The sequence below is a fragment of the Eucalyptus grandis genome, chromosome 10 (assembly GCF_016545825.1).
Source record: "Eucalyptus grandis isolate ANBG69807.140 chromosome 10, ASM1654582v1, whole genome shotgun sequence".
Taxonomy (NCBI): Eukaryota; Viridiplantae; Streptophyta; class Magnoliopsida; order Myrtales; family Myrtaceae; genus Eucalyptus; species Eucalyptus grandis.
This window is the reverse complement of record NC_052621.1, coordinates 6045420-6060315: the sequence shown is the minus strand read 5'-3', so window position 1 is coordinate 6060315 and position 14896 is coordinate 6045420. Positions and strand designations below refer to the sequence as shown.

The following is a 14896-nucleotide window of genomic DNA, read 5'->3' as shown; positions in this document are numbered from 1 at the left end:
TCCATCCATCCATCGATGAGCAAAGACAAAACGCCTTTTCCCCTTCTCCCATAAGCAAACCTCGGACAACGAGCCTTCGACCGGACAAGACACATTCATTCATTACCTGAATTAAAATAGCCTCCACTTTCCAGCTTCCCCACCCTGCCAAAGCATGCCCCCCAATCCCCGTTCCCCTGCCACCAAGACATTAAATAACTCAGTGTACGTGCGCGCTTGTGTAGAGACGGGGAGAATGGACTGTTCGTGCTGGGGGATGATAGCGCAGGCGAAGGAAGAGCTGGAGACGCTGGAGACGCAGCACCCCGGCCGCCTCGGCCTTCTCAAGGCGGAGGTCAAGTCCTTCATCCTCTTCCTCGAGTCCGAGCATCTGCTTCACCACCACACCCCCTCCCCGCTTCCCTCCTCTTTCTCAGTCGGCACTCAAGGTTTGGGTCTCTGCTTTGCTTCTTAACAGATATGGTGCATGCTTGCTTGCTTGCTTGCCTGCGTGCGTGCTTCTCTTAGGCCCGTGGTGCGTGTGAAGACAAAGCTCTCTAGACCACTATATGTAAGTCTGATCAGCTGCTTTAATGGTGTGCGAGCAGAATCATCAACCTCCAAGAAGAGGAAGAAGAGAGCGGTGGAACAGACGGCGGGCGTCAGAACCGCCGGCCCGTCGCCGAAGCGGAGTAGGATTGATGCTGTTCTCGACAGAGCCATATCTTGCCTGAAGAAAATCCAAGAGCTCAAGTCTAGCCTGCGCTGATACTGCTACCTCCGCAAGAAGAAATTTTAAGCATGATAGCACTCATGCTCTGTTCATTTATATGTAAAGACCATTCATCGACTCTCCACTTCAATACTAGCAAAACTCCAACAGGACGCAGCAAGGGCAAGAGGGTATTAGTATTATTTTTCCATCCGGCAAGAGGGTATTAGTATTATTTTTCCATCCAAGTACCATACGCTAACCCTATGCCGTATTGAATCCCTCATCATATGGTAATAAAAGAGAGTGATAGTCTCGGAATATGCAATAGTTCCTCACTTCAAGCTTGTATTTACAGGACTCAAACTTCTCCAGATACTGCTGTTTTTTTTTTCCTTTTCAAATAAAATCTAACGGTTCAGACACCAGCACGAATTAGTTCCTACCAATTTGAAATGAACAATTTTCTTTCAGCACTACAACTGAATCATATCATAATATACATGACAAACATTTGATCAATTGTTAATGTTTTTTTCTCCTGCAGTTGCAATTTTTTTTGTCTTTCCCATTTGCGCATCAACCTCTATTTACAGAAAGCAGATGGCATAGGATCAGTTCCTTTGTCTAACCCTCCTCCCATGGCTGTCACCGCCATCAGAGAGCTGTGCCCACACACTGCGAGTTTTTCCACTGTCAGGGCTTAAGTCCTTTTCGCAACCTGCCACCGTTTTAAGAAGCTCCGACTGCAGAGAAACGTTGTTCTCTTTAAGACACTCGAAGCCGTCTGATCGCATTACAGCTGCAATAAGAGAGCCAGGGTAAATGTAGGATATCCAAATCAATAAAGAATCACTCAGACATCCCACAGAACATGGCAAAAACATCGCATAATAGCATCATAGCCAGGACACAAATTTTATCTTCTCCTGGTGCTAAACTCAGGAGAAAATGAAGCCTTCCACTCATCTTCCCTTCTATTCCTACGGTAAAATGACTTTTGCTTCTCAAAACTTTTAAGTACGATTACCAAACAAAACACCCAAATACTACAAGGACTGAAATAAACCATAATCAAACTAAAGCAGCAGGGGAATCCTACACAGGCTAAAGGATTGTAGCAGAGTCTACTAGCTAGACGCCAGAACTTAAGGTGAGCCATGCCCTACAACCACTGCTACGCAAGAAAAATCAAAGGGACAGTTTCTTCTCTTCACAGTTTTTTTTTTTTTTCCTTTTGTCAAGCATCATGTAAAATTGTTGTTCACACCGAAACTATGTTGCCTTCACTAGCTATAACCCCCCAAAAAATCCAACTAAAAACATGGCTTACCCAAAAAGAAAAACATAACCAAACCTAGAAGCCCCCAACACCTGTTCTATTTAAAAGTTTCTGAAATCTTCACAGAATCTGTCCCCGTCAGAGAACAGATGTCATGTCACTCTGTAGGATTAACTAAAAAACAAGCAAGCAAACAATCAATATTTCAAACTAGAAGTGGTAGTGCTACCAGACAACTTCCCATCCAATGAAGGTTCAAATTAGCCTTCCAGAATTTCTTGAAAAGTAGAAACATTGTTCCTGAGTCCTGACAAGAAGTTCAAAAAAAAAAAAAAATTATGTACCTGCAAGATTTTCAGCTGCAAACTTCAGGCAAACAGCTTTCAGTTCCTTCGCATGGTAACGGTCAGCCAAGGCCAAAATTTCACAAACAGTGGTGACAGATATATCCTTGCAGAGGTACGACCCACACATTATTCTCAGTCTGTCCACACCATATCTGTCTGCCACCGCTAACAGTTTCACTAATAAGGTCTCAGACATAGAATATGCATGACCTGAGCAAGATGTCACTGACTTTTCATCTTCTGGCAGATTATCTGTGTAAATGAAATAAAGCAAAGCCTGTCTAGCACAAAATGAAACTTAGGTCATGAATCTTGAAAAATTTACCGTCGAAGCTTAAAGAAAACAATGAAGGGCATATCTCTTATAGCACCTTCAAATAAAGTAAATAACAAAAACTTTCACCTTGAAGACTGCAGGTTCTAAATCATCAACAACTATCTCTTGCTTATTTTCGCCCACTCCATCGAAAAGTTCAGATCGGAATACAGAGGAGCGAGCAGCCAACACCAACTTGTGAGCATGGAACTTCTCACCCCACACATCAAAAGTAATATCCGAGCCTTCCATATTTTCAAGTAGCATGCCAAAATGAGTTCCAATATTGGACTCCGGGACTCGGATTGAATTCAAAATGGACGGTCTATGGATGAAACCACAACTCCTACAGTGCAGTTTATCTTCAAGCAGTCATCCTTCAGGTAATCCGATGTTTCAAGATGAGATCGTCTGAAAAATCGCTTGTATCCCCTATGAAAAATCACAAGCAGCAAATAACTCATTCTCTTGCTGCTCAGAATTAATCTGACAAAGACAACACTATACAGGGACAAGAGGTCTCAATGTTCACTTCTCCACCACCTCAAGAGGACATTGACACTCTTCTCTCAATGTCGAAACTTCAACTCAGTTTTTATACTCGTTCTCGAGATAGCATTCAGTCTAATTGATCAAGTATTAGTCGTGTCGAATCGATGGGATACAAATTCCACCATATTCATCACACATTCGACACTACGTTAATCCGAAAGTACAAATGCCACATTCTAATCAACAATAATCAGCAGGAAAACCATCACCTAATCCAGACAAACACAAAAAAGAGAAAAAAAAAGAAAAATTCAAGATTTCAAGAATGAAAAAAGAAAGAAGGAAAAAAGGACTCACCACATGCTGCCTCGGTACTTGAGAGTGTAGGGGCCGCTCGCCAGAGACCGATCGAAATGGCTGTGCACCTTGTGCTTGCCCTTCCCGCTCTGATCCAAGAGCGTGAGCTCGAACAGCGCCCTCACGTCGGCGCCGTCGCTGGCCAGCGAGATGAACACCGAGACGTAGGTCGAGTTGTCCTCCGGGTTCTTCCCGTCGGGGTAGAAGTAGATGGCCCACTGGTATCCCCCGATGGTGAAGTTGTCGCTGGCGATGTGCTTGCCGATGCCCATGCCCTTGGCCAGCGAGTAGCCCTTGATCTCGAAGCAGTGGGAGCCGTTGACGGTCTCGGTCACCGACCGCGACGTCGTGGGCGGCGCCGCCGCGGCCAGCATCGGGGCCTCCGCCTCTAGCGCCATCGCCTGCACGGGAAGCCGAAGTCCATATAAGACCGGAGACACTCGATTCGCAGGGAGAGAAGATGACGACGGCTGCGGCTGCGGCGGCGGCGGAGATTTCGAAAGGGGAATGGGGAATTCAAAATTAGGGCTCGGAATTTGGGGGCCGGAGATTTCAATTGCGATTTCGGTTTCTATCTTCTTGTAATTCTGCAGAAGTGCAGAGGGCTTTGAGGATGACGATGGCGATGGCGATGGCGGTGGGGGGCGTCGACGGGAGATGATGAGGTCATCTGACTGGCACGTGCGGGTCTGGAAGGCTCCGGAGGTCATTTTGGTCTTTTCCCAGAGTCAAGCCTTTTTTTTTTTGGGGGTCTAACGAGAATTAAGCGTTGAAATGGAACTGAAATTGCTCGAGTGGTTTTTTTTTTTTTTTTTTGGGGGGGGAATATTTAATAAATACGAATTGGAGCTTTTTTGTTTTTGCTCGATTTTCGGAATTAATTATTCTGGTGGAAGGAGTGAATTTCCAGTCTTATTTTTGCATGAGCTTTATAGTTCGGTTTGAAATTATAATTAAATTGACGCTAGTCGCATACCTGAATTTTGGCGCTTGTTAATTCGAAATAAAGCTGGAATTAAAATAGATTCGAAAAGCTTTGGAAACTTGTGGTAATGTAACAAAATGCGATGAGTATAAAAGACTGTCTAAATATAAGCCTCAAATTGGTGTAAAAAAAAGGGTTGAATGGATGCCGATAGGGTATAAAAGGCAATTGCAAATCCTTCAATGAACTGGTTGATAAAGAGGATAATTATCAAAAAAATCTTAAATCCATTATGCTTATATCAATTGAGTTCGAATATTTTTTACATTTTGTTAATTGAGTTTATTTAGTTAATTTTTATTTGAAATCATTGATGCAAATACCAGCTATTTTGCATAACATGATCAGTACTTATGTATACATTTTTTAAATAAAGTTTTAGTATTTTTTATTTTTATAATTTTTTTGATTTTTTGGAGTAAGAGTAGGCGGGGTTGGCCACGGCGAAAGCCACCTCACCCTCACCCCGATCTTGGTCAATGAAGGGCATGTGGCCTTCACATCAATCTAGTGAGGGCATCTCGACTCTTGCTTGTGGCCATTGATTAAAAAAGAAGAAGAAAAAACCTACAAAAAATATAAAAATACAAAAATAAAATTTTTAAAATTTAATTGGTATAAGTGAAATTTATTTATGAATTCTTTGGTGATGTCAAACTTCCAAACATTGATAGCACTAACAAGTAAATTTAAGAAAAAAATTTCTCTATTTTTATTTGAAATGAAAATGGAAAAGAAAGGGGGGAGAGAGAGATTACCTCAATAGCTGATTGAAAGGAATGCTTAGACCCTAGGCAAGACCAGATAGAGAACTTCCTGGATGAGCTCTCCTCTGGAAATGGTAAAGAAAGATGCTACAGACCATTTTGAAGGGGCTTTTCCTTGTGTTTTTTAACCTTTTTTCCCTGCAATTAGTGTGCTACATAATTTGGGAAACCGACCAGAAAAAAGACAAAAAGAAAACCTCTAGAAATCCAGTATTTTCTTCGATTCATTAAATATGGTCAGTAGTCAATGGGCATTTTGTTGGTGAGGATTTGGAAGCAAATTCTGCATTTAAGACATACTCGAAAAAGACAAAGAAAATCTCTAGGAATCCAGTACTCTCTTCAATTGATTAAATATGGTCAATGGTCAATGGTCAATGGGCATCTTGTAGAAAAGGAGTTGCTGAGGATTTGGAAGAAAATTCTGCATCTATGACCATTTTATGACTGGCTATGGATAAATATCTTGAGTTGTACCTTCACTTGCAATCGATTTGCTTTTTCAGGCATTTTACTTTAGTGCGTCTCATATGACGTCTCAATATCATAAATTCACGAACGAATTTATTTAGGAAATTCTAAACAATTAAGATCTTTTGTGACCTTAATAAATGATTGGATGTAATAAAGGATCTTCGTCACCTCTTTTACCCCACGAGATTGCCTTTTTTGATGACAAATTATATGGAAAATCTTATTTTTATTACAATTTATTAATTTAATTCTAAATCTTTTAATAATGTTAATTAAATCTAAAACTTTTTCATGTTTTATCAATTGAATTAATTCAATTAATTTTGAACGGAAATTATGATATAAACACTAATCATTTTACTTGATATTACTGATGTCGATATTTTAAAATAATGTTTTCTCGAATTTATTATTAATTTTTTTCTTCTATCTTTTATTTTCCTTTTCTCTTTTCTTTCTTTTTTTTTTTTTTTTGGCTTTTTGTCTTTTCCCTTTCCCCTTTTTCCATATTGTCTTCACTCCATGCTTTTATTTGATTTTTCTTTTCTGGTATAGATAATATATGCTTTCATCTTTATAAATAAGCCAAATCAGTATCAGAATCAGTATTCTTTTTTTTTTTCCTTTTCTCTTTTCTTCCTTTCTTTTGGTTTTTTTGTCTTTTTCACTTTCCCCTTTTTCCGTATTGTCTTCACTTCATGCTTTTATTTGATGTTTCTTTTCTGGCATAGATAATAATATATGCTCTATCATTTCATCTTTATAAAGAAGCCAAATCAGAATCAGAATCCTCAGCCAGCTTATAAAACGCCTTTCACCTTCAGCTTCTGGTATCTCTCTCTCCCTTGACTTCCCGGCTCGTCACCATCATACAAAATGGCAGAAAATGCCGGTACCGCCGCCGCCAAGCCGGCCTTGATACCGCCGGAGGAGGCTCTCCGGATAGTCCTCGGCGCCGCGCGGCGGCTGCCGCCGGTCGCCGTGCCTCTCCACGACGCTCTCGGGAAGGTCCTCGCCGAGGACATCCGAGCTCCGGATCCTCTGCCTCCGTATCCGGCTTCAGTCAAGGTCTGAGCTCGAGTTTTCGATTGCTGGCTCTTTGCTCGAAACTGCTCTTGAAAAGCGCGCGCGCGCGCGCGCGGGTGTGCTCTGCGGTGCGACCGGAATGATGTCTTTCGCCGGTCATTTCGCGGATGCACGTGTTGGATGATCGAGCGTTCGAGATGTGCGTCTTCGTTCGGGAGTTAGCGTGCTTATTGGATACGCTGTTAATAGTCAATGTAGCTATTGATGTTCGGATTGTTGTTTTTGCTAGGAATAGGTAATGCTGTTTTAGAACTTCCAAAGCAATCGATGCTGATGTCGCATGTTGTTGGGCCGTCTGAGCTATTCCTTTCGTTAGGTCTTTGCAATTGGTTGCGTCGGGACTTGGATTTTAAGCGGACTATGTAGCATGAATGCTGTTGTGTGGAAATGTTTTTCCGTCTCTAAGATGAACAGCAGTACTCTTCGAGGCAGAAATCATTATTGAACTGCAATAGAAAGATTGGAACCATTTTCTGGTTAAGACTTGATGATCCGTAAAGTCCTACTAAGATAGCAACTTGGGCTCCTTGCTTCTGGAGGTTCTCTTTCAACCAGTGTTCAGTAGGTCCCCTTTCAATCTTCAGTTTGGATGTTGTGATTAGCTCTTGCAATAATGATAAACAGAGTCTTTTCCCTTAATTGGGTTTGGTTAAATGGATAGTTCTCTTTTGTTGCACCCCTTAAGTATGACGTTGTATGTTGTTGGGTTTTCTCAAAGATTCCATCATATATTGTGAAAATAGGATCCTGCCATCTGCTTGCCTTTGTTTTGTAAAGAACGTCAAAAAATGGCTATATGTTTTCCTTGAGTGAATTCGATTGCCTGCAGGATGGTTATGCAGTAGTTGCTTCAGATGGGCCTGGTGAGTATCCTGTAATTACTGAATCAAGAGCTGGAAATGATGGAGTTGGTGTTATCGTGACTCCAGGAACTGTTGCTTATGTAACAACTGGAGGTGAGTCATTCATCTTCAACTCACTACCATCTATCTAATTATAGGTGAGGATTGGAGAATTTTTCTTTGGAACTCTTTCATTTGAAGGTGTGAGGGATGTAAATTTTTAGCGTTTCACTGCAATAAGATTTAAATCACATGAATATTTTAGTTAATGAAATCCGATAAGTATCACCTTATTATAGGATCGGAATCTCATAAAGCTTACCCTGATATAGTTTGTACAGCTTATTCAAGATTCTTTTTGCCGAATTTCCATTCAAGTCGATATCTTTCTTCCAGGCCCTATACCAGATGGAGCTGATGCAGTAGTTCAAGTTGAGGACACTGAATTAGTGAAAGGTTCTCTGACTGACCAAAAGCGAGTGAAAATATTGGTTCAAACTAGCAAAGGGGTTGATATTCGTCCAGTGGTATGACCTTTAATTTTGACATCAAGTGAAGGCATAATTTTGAATCTTTTGTTTCTTGGTTATCAAAATTCTTTCCTAAACCATAAGCTCGACATGTCAAAGGTTTTTTTCTAAATGCCATGCCTAGGGATATGATATTGAGAGAGATTCCATGGTACTTACAGCTGGAGAAAGGATAGGTCCTTCAGAAGTTGGTCTACTCGCTACAGTTGGGGTCACCAATGTTAAAGTACATCATTCTCTCTCTCTCTCTCTCTTGCACGCGCGCATGTGCATGATGCGCATGCCCGCGCGTGTCCAATCACTGCGTGCATGCATTTATCTACTTGTGTATATGCAAAAATTATGGGAAAATAATGGCTTTAAGCAGATTTGCTAGAGTTGGCTCACCAGTTTCCATGATTTCATGAGATAGGTGTGTAATCTCTGATAAGTACTCGTGCTAATATTTAATGTCTCCATGTAGGTTTATCCTTACCCCACAGTTGCTGTCCTTTCTACTGGAGATGAACTTGTGGATTCGAGTACTAAGTGTCTGAATCGGGGCCAGGTATGACTTTCTGTGCTATGGCTGATAGCTTCACGGAATTAAATAGATGTTCTTCTTCCTATATTAGATGTTTAGATAAATTTGTGTGAAGGATTGTTAAAAGGTTACTCCCTCATCCTTGTATTGTTATGTGTTTTGCGCTGGATAGTCCTTTTCTCTACCATTCGATCATATTTGTCCTATCAGTTACAGGTGGTTTAGTTGTTCATGAGATGCAGCCTTAATGATTAAGATGGTTTTAGCTGAACAGATTCGCGATTCCAATCGAGCAATGTTATTAGCTGCTGCTATGCAACAACAGTGTAAAGTTCTTGATCTTGGCATTGCTCGAGATGATGAAGAAGAAATTGAAAGGATCATCCAAAGTGCCTTATCTTCTGGGATTGATATTTTGCTGACTTCTGGCGGTGTTTCCATGGGAGACAAAGACTTTATCAAGCCTTTGCTGGAAAAGCAGGGTAAAGTATATTTCAATAAGGTAACTATCGGCCATGCACAAGTTTCCAGCTAAATTCCTGGGAAATTTAACTCTCCACATTACTTGCATGCATTTTGGCATTTCTAGCAAACATCAGTTTAGACTAATTTGTTGAGTTTCTGCAATTCCTTTGATGGAAAGCGAATTTTTATTTCAGCTATGTCAGTCACTTTCTTAGTTGATGAAAGATGAAAATAACCTTCTATCTGGTGTTGATTACATTTTCAGGTTTGCATGAAACCTGGGAAACCGCTAACATTTGCAGAAATTACTGCAAATACTGCTGAAAGTAGGACATCAAATAGAATTCTTGCATTTGGACTACCAGGAAATCCAGTTAGCTGCATAGTCTGCTTTAATCTCTTTGTAGTTCCAGCAATACGGTATCTTGCTGGATGGGCTAACCCAAAGCTTCTGAGGTAGCTGTTCTTGTCAAATTACTTGCACTTAACAATTTTTGCACAAAAGGCCTAAATAGATCCCCCTTAATTGGTGTATTTTTCACAGAGTACAAGCGCGTCTTAAGCAGTCCATAAAGACAGATCCAGTCCGGATTGAGTATCATCGTGGCATCATCAGGTGGTTGGTGAATGATGGATCTGGCACTCCTGGGTTAGTCTTTTTGCAGTCTATATTTCCCTTTGATGAGCTCTACTATTTTCAAACCAAACCAGGAGGGCCTCATTTCTATAAACTGGTCAATGAAAGCCCTTTCAATATGTGTGGAAATGATTGGTGGTCAACTTGACTTGTGGGTTTCAGTTTTGTTGCTGAGAGTACTGGCCATCAAGTGAGCAGCCGCCTTCTCAGCATGAAGTCTGCAAATGCATTGTTAGTGCTTCCTGCAACAGGCTCTGTAATACCTGCTGGAACCTCAGTCCCAGCTATTACAATATCCGATCTAAGTGCTAGTGCTCCTAGCAAGAGTCCCTTATTGCCAGATTCAGTTTCTGTGGTGCAAGTAACTCCATCTCAAGATACTGTTGCTGATGGACATCAAGAAGGTGCATACAGGGTTGCAATTTTGACCGTGAGTGACACTGTTGCATCCGGAGCTGGGCCTGATCGGAGGTAGCATTTCAATGATTTCTCTTGTTAGGGTAGAATGTTGCCTTACTGCAGTCTTTATTGCTTACCCATTGCTGAACATGCTGGAAAACGTCCTTGTTATCCTGGTGGCAGTTGTTCCTCTTTTCACAGGTTTTTAACAAATATTTTGTTTTAATCGGTAATGATAATGATTAAAGTCCGTCAAAAAATTGAGTGACTCGTTAGCAAAGCCTCACCATATTTCAAAAATTAAAAGTTGGAATTCTGCTGTTGTGGAGTCACTTTTCTCTATTCCCTATTGATTAATTGCGATGGATGGAGAATAGGTTTGTACATCTGCGTGTGGTGAATTAAGCTGGCTTGGTAGGTCTGAGACAATTCGTAACTGTTATGTGGCTTAAACGTATGGCTGATGTCTCTGACATGCATCTTGATACACCTCTTTAAATCGTTATTTTAAAGAGGTCACTTTGCTGATGCCAGAGCAAAAATGGCAGAATTGATATTGCTTCCTACCAAAGTATGACTTGGAAGTACTATAGCCTTTGCTACAGTTTTCTGCACCTCATTAAGAGAACTTTTGTGCAGATTAAGGGCATAGAGCCCTATCATCAATTCTAGTGTTTTTCTTGTCCTTTCTTACTATTTCAAACAGTAGTTGATGATTTCAACCTTTTTTGTGTATTCTGGATTTTTTTTCCAGCAGAGCTGTTGCTGCTTTCAAATTCTTTTTCTTTGTCTTTTGTATATGCATTTATATCTCCATTTCTATTTCTTAAGAGATGGAGAATATAATATTTATGTTTGTCTATTGAAAGTCAGCTCCTAGTTTTGCTATTGCTACTTTATCAACTTTGGTATGTTGTTCTACGTTGACTGGAACGCTGAACTATAGATTTGAGTCTTTCTCAGAATTCATTAGCTTAGTATTACTGCTAAAGAAGAGACTTTTGGTGCTGAAGCTTTGTTATCCAAAGATTCCAGCTAGTTCTCTGACTTGGCTCCGGAAATTGAAAATATAATTGGTTTTGACTAGCTGCTCTTAATATAAAGCCTTTCCTCTTTCTATAAGTGAATAGAGTTGTATGCAAAAAATCGAGGATGAGAGAACAGGAGTTTTCTTGAGTTCAAGTTGAAGATGCTAACCTTTGAATGATGAATTATTGTTTTCAAGTTATCTTTCCTCATATTTCTATTGCACGTTTGGAGCTTGAAGACATTAATAAGTTGTAGAAAGATTAGAACATGATTTCCTGACATACATAATCTGGAAATAGTTCAAACTTGCAGTGGTCCAAGGGCTGTTACGGTCGTTAATTCTTCGTCAGAAAGGTTAGGAGGGGCTAGAGTAGCTGCAACTGCCGTGGTCCCAGATGAAGTGGTGAAAATTAAGGATATTCTGCAGAGATGGGCTGATGTTGATAAGATGGATCTGATTCTCACTCTTGGTGAGTTCACCGTGTTTCTAATCTTGAAACCGCCTTCACGTTGTTCTCATGAATTTTGCCACTGTCATTTGTTCTTTAAGGTGGCACTGGCTTCACTCCTAGGGATGTGACTCCTGAAGCAACAAAAGAGTTGATTGAAAAAGAAACCCCGGGTTTACTCTATGTAATGATGCAGGAAAGTTTGAAGGTAACTCCCTAGTTCTGTCTACAACTGCCAGCTTGGTGCAGGATGTCCAACATGAGTTTTCTGTCAGGGATTTAAGGGATAGTGGCAGTTGGCATTTACTCCTTTTTGGCCAAGAGTTGATGTCCTCCTTAGATGAATACATTCTTTTTTGTTTATTTCACCATTTCTGTTTAGGAGATGCATTATTCTTATTGTGTAATGACTTTATTGATTCATTTCACGATATTAATATCATGAGTAGAAAGTTGATGTACTCTTTGAAGTTCACTGTCAAATCTCTGTCTGGGTGAAAGGAAGTGGCTGACCAATAGGAAGAGACTCATACTAGCCTTGAGCAACTGCTGTTTAATTTAGGAGATATCAGTAAAAAATTGCTTATGCTTATGTATTATTGAAAATATTCAGTGTCAAAGTTAACTTTTTCTGTACTGAGATTATGTCGATCTACTTACCTTAATTTACTGAACTTGGTTGTCCTTAATTTGCGTAGGTGACACCTTTTGCGATGCTCTCCCGTGCTGCTGCTGGAATAAGAGGCTCTTCATTGGTAATGCTACAAATATTTTCCTCCATAACTGATGATAATGTGCAACGGAATAAAAAATCTTAGTGGCTTTACATTTATATCTGGGAAGTCATTTATTTGACTACACAGTTAAAAGTCAAAACCTCTGTTAGGGACCTTACACAAAGTAACCAACTGTAAATTGATTAGAATAGCAAATTGCTCCCACTTGTTGTCGAGCTTTAAATTGTGGAAAATTGGCAAACCAGCATTTGGATAGCTTTTGAAGTCTTAAACTGCTTCTGAACCAGGCGACTTTGGTTTTTTCACTTCTTTAAATAGCTGTGCTTCCAAAGTTGAAAAGAGCAGTTTTCTGGATACAGATTTTTCCTAAAGTGTTCTATTGTTTAATTTGTTGGAAAGTTACCCTTTTAAATTAGTTGAACTGAAGTTGTATTGATTAATTAATTGTCTGAAATTGCTGCATCGGTCAATTCTCCTTCCAAACAGTATGAATTTCCTTTAAAACTAGCAGCATATATTTCACCTGATTTGTAAGTCCTAAGGATGATCCACTAAAATTTTCCAATTCACTGACATATTTTTATTATTTTAATATAGAGATGCCCTGATTATATGTGAAATAGCTCATCTTGTATATCTCTGTTTCCATATGATATTTGTGGAAGCATTCTGATATTGTCAAACACACAAGGGATTAGAAATATGAAGATGCTTCACTTCCTTGATTTATGCTCATTGTGAATTGTGATGCCAAAAATACACAGATCATTAACATGCCTGGCAATCCAAATGCTGTTGCGGAATGCATGGATGCTTTGTTGCCTGCCCTCAAGCACGCCTTGAAGCAAATCAAGGGAGACAAGAGAGAGAAGCATCCTCGCCATGTCCCTCATGCTCAAGCGGTGCCCGCGGACACCTGGGAGCATAGTTATAAGTCGGCCTCTGGTGGCGAAACGGAACGCGGTTGTTCGTGTTCCCACTGATGATGTTTGAGGTGAAGTTTCATTCTTGTAAATTATTACAACTGTCTTGTGTCTACTGGTAGGCAAAGTGTTAGCTTACCTTGAGAATTATCATGCTTATGGCCTCTGTAGTGAACAAGTTCCGTGATACGAGGATGGTCGGTGGACAGTTTCGTAGTAACAAGTCATCTGATGAACACTTGCTTATACACAGTTATTTATATACTTTGAATAAAAGGAACAAAGTCATGCGGTCGAATTGACATTTGAATGGTGATTTGAAGTCTTTAAAATTTTCTTGAATTAGTAGAGTCCAGTCATCGCATGTGCTTTAGTTGCATCACAAAAATGCGAGACGTCGTGGTCATGGGTAGATGTGAAGGGTCAGTTTTAGCACGCTGTCTGTCCTACTAACCCGATTAGTAATTTTTCCTATGAAAAAGAAAGTTTCTATATATTACAGGAGAGAGGACTTTCAAATTAGTTGGTAATCTATTCTTAAACAAAAAAGAAGTTTTCTCATGTCGATCATTAGCGATTTTGTTACACGTTTTGTTACTTTTAAGAGGTAAAAGTAATTTCTTGACGGCAAAAAAAGAAAAGTTATTCTAAAACTGCTAAAAGTTGGTGGCACAGTTTAAACGTGGATGATTGGAAATCTGCCTTTCACATTGACCAGAAACTTTCTTTATTAGAAAGTGAGATTTCTCCTATAAAAAATTTGTACTTCTGTCACGGTTTCTTGCGACTTTAAGTTCAAAATTACTTGAAAACCTATCAAAAGTTAGTAATATGGACAAGTGATTAGTGACTTTCTTAGCAACTTTTTAATGTTAAAAGTGACTTCAAAAGTATCATAAGTTGATAAATTTAAACATAGTAATATTTAATGCGATGGACCTGTCATGCTTGAAGGTGTTGATTTGGATGGCGAGGTAGTTTGCCTGTGTTTTTTTTTTTTTTTTTTTTTTTTGGGGTTCCAGCCTTTACTCAACGAGAGATTCTGAATATATCATATTTGGGAAGTGCATCCTTAAGATTGTTTTGGGTGCACGAAAGTTGATCTGGACACTAGCGGACTGCTATAAAAGAAAATTGTCATAGGTTTTGATTTTAGGTAAGAGAGAGGCCTCATTTCAGATGATGCTGAATCATCTCTCGGTGGTAGGTCGGTCAATGATGTAGATACTGGAGATGTAGACACGGGTAGCTCCTCTACAATATCTACATCATTGACTGACCCGATCAGATTTTACTTGAATTCCCAGTGATCTTTGGAGTAATATTTGCATCATCATGTAAATTCTATCGTATTTGAATGATTGCACTATCAGAACTTAAGGCAATTCTCACCGATTAATGCATGCGTTATGTTTTGAGTGCATTGTAACACACCTTTATCCGATAAGTGGCCTATCAGAATTCCACTACCATTGTCACAATCGATGATCTATATTTTTTTGTTATTATGACAATTGCAAATACCATCAACTTCACCTGCCACCAGGGCACCAACCGCTGCTGCG

At 39.8% G+C, this 14896-nt stretch overlaps 3 protein-coding genes across 3 annotated transcripts; 2 read left to right on the top strand and 1 right to left on the bottom strand.

Moving 5' to 3' along the window:
- On the top strand, positions 1 to 1116 carry LOC104421395. Its single transcript, XM_010033322.3, has 2 exons — positions 1 to 428; positions 588 to 1116. The coding sequence occupies exons 1-2, from the start codon at positions 155 to 157 to the stop codon at positions 746 to 748; spliced, it is 435 nt and encodes a 144-aa protein (XP_010031624.1). The 5' UTR covers positions 1 to 154; the 3' UTR covers positions 749 to 1116.
- LOC104421394 (BTB/POZ and MATH domain-containing protein 5) lies at positions 1043 to 4203 on the bottom strand. The gene is given in 5 exon segments (XM_010033321.3): positions 1043 to 1493; positions 2318 to 2597; positions 2724 to 2953; positions 2956 to 3068; positions 3486 to 4203. Coding segments are annotated over 5 exon segments (1521 nt in total). The 5' UTR covers positions 4196 to 4203; the 3' UTR covers positions 1043 to 1305.
- A 2304-nt stretch (positions 4204 to 6507) lies between these two features.
- LOC104421393 (molybdopterin biosynthesis protein CNX1) lies at positions 6508 to 13641 on the top strand. The gene is made up of 13 exons (XM_010033318.3): positions 6508 to 6779; positions 7627 to 7753; positions 8036 to 8166; positions 8294 to 8395; positions 8633 to 8716; positions 8967 to 9194; positions 9423 to 9613; positions 9702 to 9806; positions 9957 to 10265; positions 11535 to 11692; positions 11773 to 11879; positions 12370 to 12426; positions 13173 to 13641. Exons 1-13 carry the CDS (start codon positions 6588 to 6590, stop codon positions 13389 to 13391), a joined length of 2010 nt encoding a protein of 669 aa, XP_010031620.2. The 5' UTR covers positions 6508 to 6587; the 3' UTR covers positions 13392 to 13641.
- The last annotated feature ends 1255 nt before the right edge of the window (positions 13642 to 14896 follow it).